Source organism: Eucalyptus grandis, chromosome 6 (assembly GCF_016545825.1).
Source record: "Eucalyptus grandis isolate ANBG69807.140 chromosome 6, ASM1654582v1, whole genome shotgun sequence".
Lineage (NCBI taxonomy): Eukaryota > Viridiplantae > Streptophyta > Magnoliopsida > Myrtales > Myrtaceae > Eucalyptus > Eucalyptus grandis.
In genome coordinates this window covers 48,397,364-48,413,693 of record NC_052617.1, presented here as the reverse complement: position 1 = coordinate 48,413,693, position 16,330 = coordinate 48,397,364, and the positions used below count along the sequence as shown (strand labels likewise).

At 42.4% G+C, this 16,330-nt stretch overlaps 4 protein-coding genes across 6 annotated transcripts; 3 read left to right on the top strand and 1 right to left on the bottom strand.

The window, feature by feature from the left end:
- The first annotated feature begins 330 nt into the window (after positions 1–330).
- LOC104450409 (ABC transporter G family member 26) lies at positions 331–3,861 on the top strand. Its single transcript, XM_039314635.1, has 9 exons — positions 331–537; positions 601–935; positions 1,049–1,204; positions 1,296–1,479; positions 1,558–1,836; positions 1,926–2,207; positions 2,356–2,640; positions 2,714–2,821; positions 3,400–3,861. Exons 1-9 carry the CDS (start codon positions 331–333, stop codon positions 3,667–3,669), a joined length of 2,106 nt encoding a protein of 701 aa, XP_039170569.1. The 3' UTR covers positions 3,670–3,861.
- Positions 3,862–5,130: 1,269 nt separating this feature from the next.
- On the top strand, positions 5,131–5,436 carry LOC104452162. Its single transcript, XM_010066673.1, has one exon. It carries the CDS (start codon positions 5,131–5,133, stop codon positions 5,434–5,436), a length of 306 nt encoding a protein of 101 aa, XP_010064975.1.
- Positions 5,437–7,135: 1,699 nt separating this feature from the next.
- LOC104450408 (calcineurin B-like protein 3) lies at positions 7,136–12,058 on the top strand. 3 transcript variants are annotated; one of them, XM_010064941.3, is made up of 9 exons: positions 7,136–7,309; positions 9,116–9,270; positions 9,546–9,628; positions 9,868–9,927; positions 10,025–10,133; positions 10,242–10,294; positions 10,386–10,466; positions 10,640–10,752; positions 11,642–12,058. In XM_010064941.3, exons 2-9 carry the CDS (start codon positions 9,147–9,149, stop codon positions 11,697–11,699), a joined length of 681 nt encoding a protein of 226 aa, XP_010063243.1. In that variant the 5' UTR covers positions 7,136–7,309; positions 9,116–9,146; the 3' UTR covers positions 11,700–12,058. The 3 variants fall into 3 exon arrangements, with proteins under 3 accessions (XP_010063243.1, XP_010063242.1, XP_010063244.1); XM_010064940.3 differs by having other exon boundaries at positions 7,137–7,304; XM_010064942.3 differs by lacking the exon at positions 7,136–7,309 and adding an exon at positions 7,345–7,684.
- A 526-nt stretch (positions 12,059–12,584) lies between these two features.
- On the bottom strand, positions 12,585–15,992 carry LOC104450406 (heat shock cognate protein 80). The gene is made up of 3 exons (XM_010064939.2): positions 15,743–15,992; positions 14,709–14,850; positions 12,585–14,629 (listed from the first exon to the last, which is right to left on the bottom strand). Exons 1-3 carry the CDS (start codon positions 15,863–15,865, stop codon positions 12,783–12,785), a joined length of 2,112 nt encoding a protein of 703 aa, XP_010063241.1. The 5' UTR covers positions 15,866–15,992; the 3' UTR covers positions 12,585–12,782.
- Between the last annotated feature and the right edge of the window lie 338 nt (positions 15,993–16,330).

Genomic DNA, 16,330 nt, shown 5'->3' with positions numbered 1-16,330 from the left:
GTGTTTTACTTCGATTATGAGACAACCACAGACCTTTTGAAATTGCTCACCAAGGGATTGCGGCATAATTTCCTTTATGAAAATGGAGTAAAGTCCATTCACGTTCTTGGCATTTCTGCTCTCAAATATTGGTAGGAGACCTGAAAAGTGAAGATGAAGCGCTTCTGCCGAGTCCTAAAACTGGGCATGGAAAGAACGCGGCCCACCAAACACCGCTCTTCCCTCCGTATATAGGGAAGCTCTTGGTTCGAGAGAGCTGAAACTCACTGACCGAGGGTCGGCCATATAAATTCATGAACAATTCATGCTTCTGCAGATTGATCCAGGAACATGGAAATGGCAAGAGAGGGTGAGGTTGAGAATATGCCGCTATCGCCTCCAAGGATGAGGTCCATGAAAATGGCGGGGACCAATGCCTTCGGCCACAACATTGAGTATGTGTCTCAAGCCTACCTGAGCAACCGGTACTCGGAGATTCAAATCCAGGATGAGGTCCCGGAGGCCAACTCCAACCGCCCTCTCCCGATATATCTCAAGGCAAGGGCTCCTATGTCTTGGTCTTTCCCTACTTTCCTTTTCTCTTGTAATCTTTTTGCTTAGTTTAGCAAGGTAAAACATGGTTCTTGTAAGCTGGTGAGGATGCAGTTTGAAGATGTTCAGTACAAGGTGAAAAGCAGCCGCGCTTCCAAGAAGAACCCAGTCAAGGTGGTGGTGTCGAAGGTGGCCTCGCAAATAAACATGGAGAACAGTAACTACAAGCACATCTTGAAGGGTGTGACCGGTGGCGTCAGTCCTGGGGAAATTCTCGCTTTGATGGGTCCTTCGGGTAGCGGGAAAACCACCTTACTGAAAGTGATAGGCGGGAGGCTATTGGAAAATGCCACAGGAACAATAACTTATAATGACATTCCCTACACGCCAGCTCTTAAGAGAAGGTTAGCTAATTAATGGACAAAGGTTTCTTTGATAGAATGCATATATTGCAGCCTTAGCAGGTTAGCGAGATTCGTAAAAATTAGCTTGATCTGCTACTCATCTCATCTGGCAGGATCGGGTTCGTGACACAAGATGATGTGCTCCTCCCGCAGTTAACAGTTGAAGAGACCTTGGTGTTTGCTGCGTGTTTGAGACTTCCGAGCTACATGAGCTGCCAGCAGAAATATGCCCGAGTGGAGATGATCATCAAGGATCTAGGACTCGAAAGGTACGAGTAGTTAATCGTGTGAATGCTTTAATTTCTAGACTTGATGGGACAAACCGAGTCACAGAGTAAGTTTCTTTTGATAAAAATATAGATGTCGGCACACAAGAATCGGAGGAGTGTTTGTTAAGGGAATATCAGGTGGAGAAAGAAAAAGGACAAGCTTGGCGTATGAAATCCTTGTCGACCCATCATTACTGTTGCTTGATGAACCAACTTCAGGACTCGATTCCACATCTGCCACTAGACTTATGCAAATACTTGAAGGAGTTGCTAAGGTGTGCACCGAGCTTCTCATGATTACATGGAAAGTTCGAGCCATTAATATGTTCTGACCACATTTGACAATATGACAGGCAGGGCGAACGATAATAATAACAATCCATCAGCCGTCGAGTAGGATGTTTCACATGTTCGACAAGCTCCTACTCATAGCAGAAGGCTATCCCGTGTACTATGGAAAGGCCAGAGAGGCTATAGAGTACTTTTCATCTTTGAGCTTTATCCCTGAAATTGCGATGAATCCCGCGGAATTCTTGCTAGATCTAGCAACCGGACAGGTGAAGGACATCAGCGTCCCTGAAGAGCTATCAGCCCCCCAGGGAAGCATGTGTACTGAGAAGACCGTACTCAGAGTGAGAATCTGTCTTAATTTAGACTCACTAGCTCATTTCTCGTCCCTTTCAAAGGAACTGATGAATGTTCTTTTTGTCAAATATATCAGTATCTCCAACTTAAGTTTAAGACTCTCTTAGAGCCGAAAGAGCACGAGAATCACCAAACCACGAGGACGCCAGAGCATCTTCAAGTGGCGATCCAGGTCAAGAAGGATTGGACATTGACCTGGTGGGATCAATTCCTGATACTGACGAGGAGAACATTCAAAGAGAGATGCAGGGACTACATCGATGCGCTGAGGCTGATTCAGGCTCTTGGTGTCGCTCTCCTACTGGGCCTGCTCTGGTGGAACTCCAAGATCACAACCGAGGCTCAACTCAGAGATCAGGTAATTTCTTATTACATTATTAAGACTTAAACTTGGGCCGCTCATTTCGTGCTGGCCAGATAACTAGAATTCCTATTGCTCGAGCTTGGAAGCATTTGAACTGAGTTTGTTTCACACCACGATGAATTTCACATCATTGTTAATGCAGGTCGGGCTGATGTTCTACATCTGCATCTTTTGGACCTCATCATCTCTCTTTGGAGCGGTTTATGTGTTCCCATTCGAGAAGGTCTATCTGGTGAAGGAACGGAAAGCAGATATGTACCGGTTGAGCGTGTACTATGTGTGCAGCACCCTGTGCGACATGTTGGCCCATGTTCTTTACCCCACCTCCTTCATGATCATTCTCTACTTCATGGCGGGGTTCAAGAGAACGGTGTCTTGCTTCTTCCTCACGCTAGGCGCAGTCCTTTTGATTGCTGTCACAAGCCAGGTAAACAGAAACCAAGTCAGGATTTTAGACAGTCACTATGTTAGAAGTAACTGGTTTTCGTTCCTTGATCCAGGGTGCTGGAGAACTGTTTGGGGCTGCAGTTTTGAACATTAAAAGTGCCGGAATGGTCGTTTCACTGTTACTCATGCTGTTTCTACTCACTGGAGGATACTATGTCCAGGTATGTTAAGTCCAGTCCAGAATGTAGTAGTCGGTCACCATGAAGAATTTACCATTTCAGTTTTACCACGTCCAAATACTGCGTAACCGGTAATGTATGATCTGTTTGTGAATTTTTGCCCTGACTCGAGATTAAATATTTGTTTAGAGATCTTTAGACATGTCTAAGGACCACACCTAGCAAATCCTTGCCTATGCTCTGGCTCTGATTGATGCTCTGTAACCATGAAGGTATCATCAAAATCAACCACAGAGGGAACAAGAAAAAGGATGAAATAAAACCCATTCACATACAACTTAGTAAGCGACGTGTACACATTTGTCTAGCTATCCCAAGAACAAGAAAACCACTAGATTATAAATCACCCGCGCAGTCGGACGACTCTCCAGTACCTTAGGATGAGGCATTTGATGCTTCTTTCACCGTATACCCTGTATATCCTTCTGAAGTCAAAAAAAGGGTACTAACTATTAAAAATTGTAAAATGTACCAAGAGACAAGTGGCGGGGACCGAAAACCTTCGTTTGCATTCCCTGGCGATTCTGTACTAACGGAAGGTATATTATTATGGATCGCAGCACATACCGTATTTTATACGGTGGTTGAAGTACTTGTCGTTCATGTTCCACGGGTTCAGGCTCCTCCTGAAAGTCCAGTACTCTGGCGATGAACTCTACGAGTGCAAGAGCCAAGGAGGATGCCGGAAGTTGCAGAGCTCGCCCTCATTCGACACCGTGAGCTTGGACGGTGGTTTGCAAGAAGTGTGGATTCTGCTTGGCATGGCCCTGTGCTACCGGATATGCGCCTATCTTTGTTTGCGCAAGAGAATAAGCGAATGTCATCTGTGATTGAACGCTGAAATGACTTGTGCAGATGAGAAGATTTTCTTGCCGTAAAAAATAAAATTCTGACAGTTAAACTCGCCCTTGTAAAGAGAAAGCTTTGGTTGATGCTAGAAGCTTGATTGACAATAGGTTTTTTTTACAAGTACAGAGACATTTTATTCAAATGGTCTATCTATTGTTCATAAAGTTTCGGGGTGTAAAATGATTTGGAAGACTCCTCATTATATTTTGGTGTTGGACAGCTACTCGTGACGACGAGCATTGTTATTGCATGCAAGACAAAATCGCGTCTCAGAACCCGACCAAACAATGCTTCTAGGAATATGAATTCAAAACTCGTACAAACATCACACGCTATATTTAGCAAAACACACAACACGGATTCCAAATCAGAACACCACAACTGCGTCTCGGAAGATATTTTTGCCATCCTCTAATCATTCACAGCTGTCCCTCCACGTTTAGATGATGGCCATACAGGCATCGCATCAAGAGTTTCTGCTATAATTAGAAGAGGGATAGGCTGTAAGACACCCGAAAAGTGCAACAGCAAAAGGATAAAGGATGGCTCTGTTGAAACAGAAGGATCTCAAGGGGGAAGAAGTTCTGACGTTCTGAACAAGAGTATAAAAGACCAAAAGAAGAACCAACGACATCTCCTAGTCCCCTTCAAGTTTGTGTTCTGGGTTTCTCTTAAAGAAATCGCTCCTTCCGATCCAACAATTCCGAGTTTTTTTCCACCCGCGGTCACCAGTAATTGCTAGAGAGGGGCTCCTCGGCTTCTTGGGTTTGTTTTTTCCGCCTCCAGGTAATTCTGCAATCATTTCCACATCCTTCATCTACATGTTGATCCTGAAAATTTCCTGTCTTTTTCTGGTTATCGTCATGTCCGTTCTTCCACTCAGGAGGCAGCCAACGCATCTTTAATCATCGTTCGAGATGCGTGTTTCTAAATCGCCACATTGCAATTACGAAATGACGTCTTCTTTCTATGGAGATAAAACATTCATTCCCAGCCATGACTAGAGCAGATAATTGTTGCAGCAGCATTTTTTTGGTGCACCTTTTTCTACATTGTCGCGGTTGAAATTACCATGTCTACTTAAAGGATGAGATCCAGTATGCAAGCGTGCGCCTTTCTCGACATGAATGCGAATAAGAATTCATCGCTCTCTTGTTTTGACCGTATAAAATGTGTCGAATTGAGAGCGAATATGCGATGGCATTGCAAAGACATCGCTGCAATCAAGCACTCGAACTTGTAATCAGGAATGTTTATGATGACGACACGATGATCTCACGAACCTACGCACGCCATTTAGTATCTTTCTAAACGATGCTAAACCTGTTCGGACAGCCCACTTTTGCCTTGAAACTGTTCTCCGTGTTCATTTAATCACTCGTGAGTTACTCGTTTCTCTCTTAAATTCGTCTCCCTGGCTAGATCCCTCGCAGGTCCGAGTTATGGATGAAGGAGAGAACCACAGGTGCCTCAAGGTGGAGAAATCTCCGAGACGCAAATTCACCGTGCCGAAAATTGATCTCGAAGAGATCGGCAAAAACTCACCCTTCACTCTGTCGCCGCGAGCGAGCAAAGCGATGAGCAGGAGCAAGTCGAACTGCCTCTGCTCTCCCACCACGCATGTTGGCTCCTTCAGATGCCGGATCCACCGCAGCTCAAGCATCTCCCGCGGCAGCTCGGTTGGCTCGAACCTCTCCGAACTGGGCTCCAAATCGAGCGGGGTCGGCGATTCCGTGGAGGCTCAGTGACGCTCAAGGCGACGAGGGCGCGATCTATGCTCTCTAATAATAATTGGGAGCATATGTTGACAATCTACTGTCATAAGATATGATCTAAGGAGGTCCATAGTATATGTTGTGATGGATTTGGATTGAATATAATGTCGACTAGATTTGGGCATGTGAGAATATTTCTGTATCCTTATATGGTTGTTGGTGAAGGTGGAACTGAACCAAAACAAGGCAAGCAATGGTAAATTGTGCTTTTATCCCCTTGAAATGCGAAAGCAGGGATGTGAGCAGAATCATGCGTGTAGGTTGGTTCATTGATGGATTGTGTACATTTCAGGTGCAGAGGTCTGGGAAAACTAAGCACACCCCCTCCACACACATCTACAGTCACTCCATAAATGGAAAAAATTACTACTAAGCTAAGGAGACAAACTGTCTAAGATCATATGCAATGTACCAAGCCAAGTTTAAGCCAATTGGACTTGGCTTGGTTATAACGTACTTGATTTCAATGTACCTAACCCCCCAAAGTCGGGTTCTTTTACCTTGTAATTGATTATGTCCATTACATGGCTAATGGGCAATTAAGATAACACACCGTGCTTAGATTTTTCCTTTTTCAATGCTGGTGCCCATCCGGTGTGACCCTTTGAACAAGAAGAAAACTCGTGAAAAAATCTCTGAAAACATGAACTAGTTAGTAACTAGTCTTTTACTTAAGTAAAATGAATTTATGGAAGGGACATGTACCTCTCTTTTACCACAAAGAGGCATTTTAACGGGGCAACATGAATCTTAACATGTTGCTGTGGTAACGTTAACAATGCATGCAAGACTGCTGGTATCTCGCCGGTTCAAAGAAACACATTCAACTTGATTTCAATCATGGTAACAAATATTTAGTATCGAAAGTGTGTTTGTTCGAGGTAAACTTCATGACAAAAGGAAAATGATTTCCTCGGGAAAATATTATATCCCATTTTCCGGTTTCATAATTTCATTTTTCCAACTTGAAGTGCATACATTTTCTTTTTATTGTAAATGGTTTCCCCTTGACCGGTTATTTTCAGCAAACCAAATATCCAAAAGTTCATAATAAAGAAAATAACATAAATGATCCATGAACTTATACTCCATACTCAATGTAGTTCTTGAATTTTTAATTTGTTCAATGTGATCCCTAATTTTTAGCCCAATGTACAATGTCCTCGCTGCATTTTTAATTTGTTTAATATAATCTATGTACTTCTAGTAGTTGTTTAGTTTAGTTCCTAAATTAGATAATTCAATGACTAAATTGAATCCGGGGATATAATAATCTACATATTAGAATGAACATTTACCATAACTAGGAACACATCGGGCTAAAGTTTATGAATCACATAAAAAATTAAAAGTTCATTGATTGCATCGTACGTCAAGCCTAAGTTCAGGAGGCATTTATGTCGTTAAGCCTCTGGAATACTGATTTGCAGGAAACTCTTTTACTCAAATAGACACGCTCTCGGCTATAAAGCCAACAATGCACAGTTAGCAAGGTGACTTTTCTAAATTTAAAAAAAAAAAAAAAAAAATCTGTCTAGTGAAAAATATAAAATTATATATATTGCAAATTTTCGAAAAATAAAAGCAATAATTTCCTTGACAGAGGAGATATTCTTAAAAAGGAAAAGAGTGAAATGGCCGGTTTACCTGTCCGTCTCCGACCGCGGAGAGGGAGAAGATTAATTGGTTAGTATCACCCTCCCTTCTCTCGTCTCTCCTTTCCCCGTCACCTTCCCAAATATATAAATCCCACGAGGCGCGACCGCACCGAAAGCGATGGACATGTTGCAGCTCCAGCTCCAGCTCCCGCTGCTCCTTCACTCCCCGCTGCTCCTTTGAAGGTGAGGTGTGCTCTCTACGCTTCGCGCGCTCTCCCTCTCTTTCGGCTTCCCCGATCGGTCGATGCATCGATCGGCGGACCTCGCGATTCGATCGCCTGCTCGTTCCGCCGGTCCGCGACGGTTCCCGATTCCCGTCTGCTTCTCGGCGGAAGTCAGTTAGTCCGTTGCGCGTCTCTCCATCCCGCGGATCGAACGTCTCTGAACCTTTCGCCTCGAGTTTTGTTGATTGAATCCGATCCCGATTTCGTTTTTCCGCCCTTTTTCTGGGGGTCTGCTTGAGCATCTGAAGCTCGTGTCTGCTTTGGTTCGATTCGATTCGATCAGATCCGCGTGGCTATTGCGGCGCTCGCTGGGGAGGCTCCGCGTGAGAGTTGGCAGCTGTGAGTTTCGTGATGGTTTTGATGCTGTAGGATTCTGATTTTTTTGTTTTTCGAAAAATTTGAATTCTGGAAAGGGAAGTTGCGTGGTTCTCTCCTAATTTTGAGTTCGGATCATTCGCGAGCAATGGTTGGATGCCTTCAATGAAGCTGCGGGCTCGAAATTCTGTGATTAGCCTTTACTGTGGGTTTGCCGTTTCCTCCGATGCTTGCTTGTAGTCCTGTAGGTTCACTTGCACGATTCCTTCTGCATCACTTTCTTTTTGGTTTCTTGGCTTGCTCGTCCATTTAGCGAATCATTCCGAACGCCTTTTGAGCTGTAATTCGTCTTCTGTTTTCATCCCATCAACTTCTTTGCCATCACCGAAGTAGTAGTTACGTTGTTCTCCTGTGTCGTGCTTTTTGATTAGATACCAGCCACTTTGTACATCAATAAGATGTTGTTTGTGCTCTTCTTTAACCAGCAAAGAGCTCTGGGTGCACACTTAATAGGAAAAGTGTGGAACGAGAACACTGATGCGTCCTCAACTTTTAGCTGAATTGATGCATAACCGGTGTTTTTTGTTCTCAAGATCTATGTCCTAATGCCTTATGCTCTGTATACTCACAGTTGTCTGGCTATAGTTAGCTTCACCATGATCTACACTAAGATTATGATTACCCCTAAACGTGCAAAGTACTCCACGTCTTTTCTTGTCAACATCTTTCATAGTGTGAAATCGCAAGGATGAAAACATCTTGCCATTTAAATTTCTCCTCTCATGTATGATGTGAACGTTGTATAATGCTGAATTCCTGTTTGTACTGGTGACCTGTGGTATTGGTGATCAAGTGTCACTTCTCTGCTTCAAACATTAGGAGTTAGAAGAAACTGATTCTATATATTTAGTTTTGCAAGTATCCAAGAGAAAGGTTTTGGAAAATGATTGTATGCTTACATAATTAGCGAAATGCATATTTCAGCCTCACAGAATGTGTTTTGGTTCAATAGTTGTTTGGACTTTGGGATGTGTTAGAGGCACCCATTTGTGCATATGTAAGATTCAATGAGTGCCATATGATATTGTTGACCATTAAGCTGGCGCTTAGCACTTCCTTGTAACTGGTAGAGAGGAGTTTTGAATGCTTGGTAATTCCTTTTGCCTCACATTCAGAGTAATCCTTATAGTGTAATTCCAGTTTCGAGTTACTAAAAAAGGGCATTACAGTATTGAAAGTTCTCTGTGTACTGGCTATATTAAAATGCAGATGGGTCATGTTGCTTTAATAAATTCTGAAAGACCGAATTATTGTATGAGGAGTCCTTAATTTGTATTTATGGTTTGTATAACAAAGCATGGAGACCCTATAAAGCTGGTGATTGTTACTTTAAATGTGCATATTTTTTCCATATAATAAAACAAGGAAATGCTTACTCTGTGTAATTTTGAACAGGTATGGAGTGCTTTGATGAGCGGATAATATCATGTTGCAGTGTATGGACGGGATAAAGCAATTGCTTGCTTCTATACTGCAGTGTTGTGATTTTGATCTGTATAAGCAATCGAGAGGCCTTGATGATCCTGAGCTTCTCGCTAGGGAGACTGTGTGTATGCGCTCAACTTGATTTCTTATCATTCTGAGGTTTAGATGGCATTCCATGGCACAAATTTCCTATATTTATGTCCCCTTCTTCTTGCAGCAACCAACTTTACTAACCAGGGCTCTATCTTAAAACTTATGGTCCTGTGCACAATGTATTATTCAGATTCATATCACACTGATGATGATCATCCTATTACATAATTCGATTATTTCTCTTCATTAAGTTATTTATTCCTCTAGTTACATGCAGATTATCACTTCGTTATTTTCCTGAATGCAGTCAGTGTGAGTGAAATTGAAGCGCTATACGAGCTTTTTAAAAAAATTAGCAGTGCTGTGATCGATGACGGTCTGATTAACAAGGTTGTTTATCATCTCTGTACCTTCATTTGTCATTTTTCTCTTGGTCGGCGTAATGCATATTCTTTTGTCAGTGTTAAAAATGTCATTTGCCTGCTTCTTAATCTTTTTCTTCTATTGAGTTGCAATATTCTTCATAATGCTGTAGTTCTCCTAGTACAGGGTTATGTGCCCTTTACTTTTCATTTCTTTTCTCTAGTTGTTCCTTTTAACTGAAGTCTTTGTTCATTTTTAAATCACAGGAAGAATTCCAGTTGGCATTATTTAAGACAAATAAAAAGGAAAGTCTGTTTGCTGACCGGGTAATTTGCTCTTTACTCTTCATCTTGTATGGAACTCTTGGAATCTTTCTGCGGAGTCTTATATTTACAACTACTTTACATGTGTTGGATTCTACAGGTGTTTGACTTGTTTGACACAAAACACAATGGAATACTAGGTTTTGAAGAGTTTGCCCGTGCCCTATCTGTTTTTCATCCAAATGCACCTCTAGACGACAAGATTGAATGTGCGTTTTTTTTTTTTTTTTTTTTTTTTTTCAGCTTTCAATCCCATTAGATGTGTTTATATAAGCTGCCTTGTATTGTTTGGCTTATCCCTTTAATTTATGAAGCAGTTTCTTTTCAACTGTATGATCTAAAGCAGCAAGGCTTCATCGAGAGGCAGGAGGTATGAAATTTTTCTGGTTAAACTGAATTATACTGGAATCACTTTTGTTTCCTTCATCAAAAACTAAGTTAATCATGAATACCCCACATAGGTGAAGCAAATGGTAGTAGCTACACTTGCGGAATCTGGCATGAATCTTTCGGATGATGTCATAGAGAGTATAATTGACAAGGTGGTTCTTCATTCTCATTTTACCTCTGTTTTCTTTACTCATACTATGTTTGCGAGTCAGTAGATTTTGGTTAATTCCTCTATCATTCATTGAAAATAGCTTCTAAAATCCTCTCTCCCCCCTGCCCCTTCTTCTTTTCTCTTCCGTTTCTTGATCTGTAAAACTTGCTTCAGACTTTTGAAGAAGCAGACACAAAGCATGATGGAAAGATCGACAAGGAGGAATGGAGAAGCCTCGTTTTGCGACATCCTTCTCTTCTGAAGAATATGACTCTCCAATATCTTAAGTAAGTCTTTTGATTTGTACTCAGATAACTTTTGCTTGTGCAAAATATGGGAAAAATAAAAAAGAATGATTTCCATATTCTGCAGTGTGATAATTGAGCAACATGGTCTATTTCATGACTTGGATCACAATTTAAGTCCATTTAGCATGTCCTGATGTCAAAGCTAAGATCATTACTTATTTAAACATGTTTGGCTTATTTAACCTCTGCATTGTCATGAATTGCATATTCCACTGTTGCATGAATACTGTACTGACAGTGAATTTATCGTAAGAGGAAAGTCCCTTGACCCTAATCTGCTCTTTTTATGGCTTGGTGATATTTCCTTGATGTGCTCTCTTTTACTCAATGAAATGTGCCAACCTTAACCCAAAGCACTAAAGGTGTTAAGTAAGTTCTATCCATCAATTTGGGTGGACATTGAGGTTATTCGTAAGCTCAGATGCTCATGTGGAACAGAGCTCATTCTCATAATATCTTGTGTACTAAGACCAATTGTGGAACTGCCCACAATTCCCATGGATCCTCTATACTTTTGGGAGGATGATAAATTTCCCCATAATGTCAGCATTTTTTATGTTATTCTCGAGGGAACTACAAAGGATGATTCCTTGTATGTGTGAAAGCATGTTTGTAAAAAGTTTTTTAGATTATGGGGCTTCAGGGGTTGTGCCTTTGCTAGACTGTATATCAAATCAGCCTTGAAGACAACCCTGGCTTAGTGTTGCATCAGCATGAGTATTCTTCTTTGTCTAAGAGCCGTGGGAGCAGCATGATAGATCGGATCTATTGTTTATTTCAACCCTAGTATGAAGATGGTAGAGATGCATCAATGTGGTTATCAAACTTGTCATCTCATTCATTTATTCTTCTTTTCTTTTTTAACCAGGGACATCACTACCGCATTTCCAAGTTTCGTGTTCCATTCACAAGTTGATGATTCATGAGATCAAAGCTGCATATTGAGGTACTAGTGAAGATTTTGTAGTTGTTTTTTTTTTCCTTTTTCTTTTTCTTTGAAGATATTGCGGCCACTGTGTATCAGTGAGGTCAGAAGAGAGATTGGTTGTTCTGGTTGTTTGTAAATTCAGCTGTTGATGGAGTGTGTTTGTCTGTCTTCCTGCTTGAGATGCGATACGGATTGTCATGTTTTCCTGGTGCGAGAAATTGTCGAAGGCACTGGGATTATTCAGTTATTGTCCGAACATACAATAAAAAAACTCCTGACATTCTGTTATTATCATGCGTGTACGGAATATTTGTGTAAATTGGATTTCAAATGAAGGCAGAACCCCGTTTGCATTGATTACATTGAATGAATCTACCTGCTACGCAAATTCTTCGGAAGGTCCTAATGTGGATATGATGTTAAAACGATGTCAGAGAGATTATTTTTCTCTTCTTCTTTAAATAATTATTTTTGCATTGTTCTTTACTTTCCTAGGGTATCAATCATTAGAAGTAACTAAAGCTACGGCGCACTTTCTTCGCCAATGATGACGAGCGTAGTGGAGATCCGATGCTTCTAGCGTAAGTTATGCATGTCATACTTCTGTCGCCAATGACGATGAACCAGATTTCTCCTCGAATGAAGGGGACCTGTTAATTTAAGTTCCGGTCCAGTAGCCCACCGTACATCTCTACGGAAACGAACAAAGATGCCCGCATAGACGGTGGTTCTCAAGGATTTGACGACAGCAAACGACTGAAATCTCAGACTATCAAACCCTGTGATGGAGAAGTTGCATGATCAGAGCTCATCGTCATAGCGCAACCGGGCAAAACACTAAGTTGCACGGCGAAGGAGAATAACAGAGACAGAAGAAAGAATCGAACGAGCAAAGGAGGAGGAATTACCACTATAAGAACCGAAGATGAGTGAAAAGTAAACACAATATATAAACCCAAAACACAGCTTCTACGATAGACCTAAGCACTGAAGTTTAGATAACAGTAAAAGCAGCCCCAACAAACAAAAAGGAAACACTTGCAACAATTTTAAATCTCTGGGACTTTCCAAGTGCAATAACTTAATCAACTTCTTCCATCTTGCTGCCCTCAGCTTCAACCTCCGCATCCTCCAGTGGGGGCATATCTGCATCACCATCAGGTGCATCCTCATCGATGCTCAAACCAAGCTTCAACATCCTGTGGATTCTGTTGCCGAAGGTGTTGGGCTCATCCAGACTGAAGCCCGAGGTCAGAAGTGCAGTCTCAAAGAGCAAGAGGACCAGGTCCTTCACTGACTTGTCGTTCTTGTCCGCATCCGCCCTCTTCCTGAGCTCTTCCATGATGGGGTTCTCGGGGTTGATCTCCATCGTCTTCTTGCTCGACATGTAACCGGCCATGCTGTTGTCTCTCAAAGCCTGTGCCTTCATGATCCTTTCCATATTGGCAGTCCACCCGTACTCGCCAGTGACCAAACAGCATGGCGAGTCAACCACACGATCAGAGACCACAACCTTCTCAACCTTGTCGCCCAAAACATCCTTGACAACCTTGCACAGACCCTCAAACTTCGCCTTCAACTCTTCGCTCTTCTTCTTCTCGTCCTCACTTTCATCAAGTTTTAAACCTTCCTTCGTAGCTGAGACTAGCTTTTTCCCCTCGTATTCCTTGAGCTGGCCAACAGCATACTCATCAATGGCATCAACCATGTAAAGCACTTCATAGCCCTTCTTCCTGAGCTTCTCCAGGAAAGGAGAGTTCTCAACAGCCTTCTTGCTCTCGCCAGTGATGTAGTAGATGTCTTGCTGACCCTCCTTCATTCTAGTCACATAGTCCTTGAGGCTGGTCAACTCCTCACCACTCTTGGTGGAGTGGTACCGCAGCAACTCAGCAAGCTTAGTCTTGTTCTGCGAATCCTCGTGGATACCGAGCTTGAGGTTCTTTGAGAATGCCTCATAGAACTTGTTGTAATCTTCCTTGTTCTCAGCGATCTCAAAGAAAAGCTCGATGCATTTCTTGACAAGATTTTTCCTAATGACCTTGAGGATCTTGTTTTGCTGCAACATTTCTCTTGAAATGTTGAGTGGAAGGTCCTCCGAGTCCACAATACCCTTAACAAAGCCAAGATACTCCGGCATCAGCTCCTCACAATTATCCATGATAAAGACACGGCGAACATAGAGCTTGATGTTGTTGGGTTTCTTGCGGGTGTCGAAGAGATCAAATGGAGCCCTCTTTGGAGCATAGAGGATGGCCTTGAACTCAAGCTGACCTTCAACTGAAAAATGTTTCACAGCCAAATGTTCCTCCCAGTCGTTTGTCAAGCTCTTGTAGAAGGCAGCATACTCTTCCTTAGTGATTTCCTCAGGCTTCCTCATCCAGATGGGCTTCTGCTTGTTCACCAAAGACCACTCATGAGACACTTCCTTGATCTTCTTCTTTTTCTTCTCTTCCGTATCTTTCTCTTCATCAACATCCTCAACCTTCCCTTCCTCGTCCTCCTTCTCCTCCTTCTTGTCTTCCTCATCCTCATCATCAGAGATCTCCTTCTCAGTGGTCTTCTCAACCCAAAGGGAAATGGGGTAGCTAATGAATTCAGAGTGCTTCTTGATCAAGTCCTTCAGGCGACGCTCCTCGAGGTACTCGAGCTGATCTTCTTTGAGTAAGAGAGTGATTTTGGTTCCCCTACCAAGAATCTCGCCAGAAGTGTCCCTGGTGACAGTAAATGATCCACCAGCTTGGGATTCCCAAACATACTGCTCATCATCATAGTGCTTTGTAGTGACAACAACCTTCTCGGCTACAAGGTAAGCCGAATAAAACCCAACACCGAACTGACCAATCATGCTCACATCAGCACCAGCTGCTAGTGCTTCCATGAATTCTTTGGTTCCAGATCTAGCAATCGTACCAAGATTGTTGACCAAGTCTGCCAAAATAATTCAAACAGTCAGTAAACAATTATATTCCAGTAAAAGCACATCAAATCAAAATACCAAGAGACTCACCAGCTTTGGTCATGCCAATCCCACTGTCAATGATGGTCAGTGTGTTGTTCGCCTTGTCAGGGATAATGTGGATGAAGAGCTCCGGTTGACCATCGAGTTTGCTCTTGTCCGTTAAGCTCTCAAATCGGATTTTGTCTAGAGCCTATACACGAGTAAATTTGGATCAGATATGGCGTTTCAGTAGGTACTCCCAATATAGATTCTGTTTTGACTCCACCCAACATTCAGTTAATGCCAGCATCACAAACAACGGGCGTAGGTGTTAGAAACAATAGCGTCCATACAACAATATACCAGGATTAGTGGAATAAATATCTTCCATAAGGTAATCCAATCAATTCTTTGACTCAAAGAACTCAAATTTAACACACATGAGACCTAGCATGCACGATTCGCGACCCAGCATCTGAAACTAAACATATCTGTACTGCAGCTTAAGGATGACAACAACAGAATTTTCTATTTAAATCATATTTTTTCGTGAAAAATAAATAATTTGGGAAAAATATTTACCAAAACAAAGTAGCCTAGTTCAGAAACAAACGAAGCCCAATTCAGAAAAACAAAAGCCGTACTGCTTTGAGTCGCTTCTAATAACTAGAAGCAAACGAGTCCCCAACAAGCCATATAAAAAAATAAAAAGTAAAAAAGCAATTGAAGGAAAGCATGGATCTTCTTCAACGGTGCAGCAGCGCTAGGACATGAAGTCATGTCTAGATACAAACCAACAGCAATATCCAGAGCCATAAAGCAATAGCCAACACATTCATTCCACTGGAGGATCGCACTCTTTCTAAACAGTCCGCCTGTTTTCAGAACACGAGGCACGAAAGCGTCACGCCAGATACCTGGAGCGACGAATCCTCGACCGCCCTCAATCTAACGAGTCTATAAACTAACCAGATCTCAAAACCAGCACGGAAAAACACACCATCCCGACGACGATCCCGCATAAAGAAACTCAGGAAAGAAAAAAAAAAAAAAAAAGACAAGCGCTGCTCGCGGAGGGCCGGGAGGGGGTGAGGGGGACTTACATCGGAGGCGTTGCTGATGAGCTCGCGGAGGAAGATCTCCTTGTTGCTGTAGAAGGTGTTGATGATGAGGCTGAGGAGCTGGTTGATCTCCGCCTGGAAGGCAAACGTCTCGGTCTCCGCCATCGCCGGACTTCCCGCTCGCTTTTGCTTGACCGCGAAGAAACGAACCGCTCAGACTCGCGACGGCGACGAGGAGATGAAAGAACGAGGAGCAGGGAGGAAGAAGGAGATGGACGGGTAGGGGAGAGCAAAGGAGTGTTTATATAGAGAGTTTCCAAATGTAGGGTTTCGAAATTCTAGATCCTTCTATTGTTGCTTTTTTATCGGAGACTTTTCTGCAATTTATAGTCTTCCTCCTTTTCTTTAACCTTTTTTTTTTTTTTTTTGATATTACTATTTTTATTCCCTTTTCTCGCCCATTTCCGGGAAGCAACGTATCGATGTTGCTTTCCAAATCCCCGAAGCGTTGTCAATTTCTAAGCGGTCCCTCTAAAAATTGGAAGTGAAGGTGCCATCGACCATGCACAGGTGAGGGCCCGACATCTTCGTCGGGGTCAAGCAAGTAAGGAGATTATCATTGTGGTCACC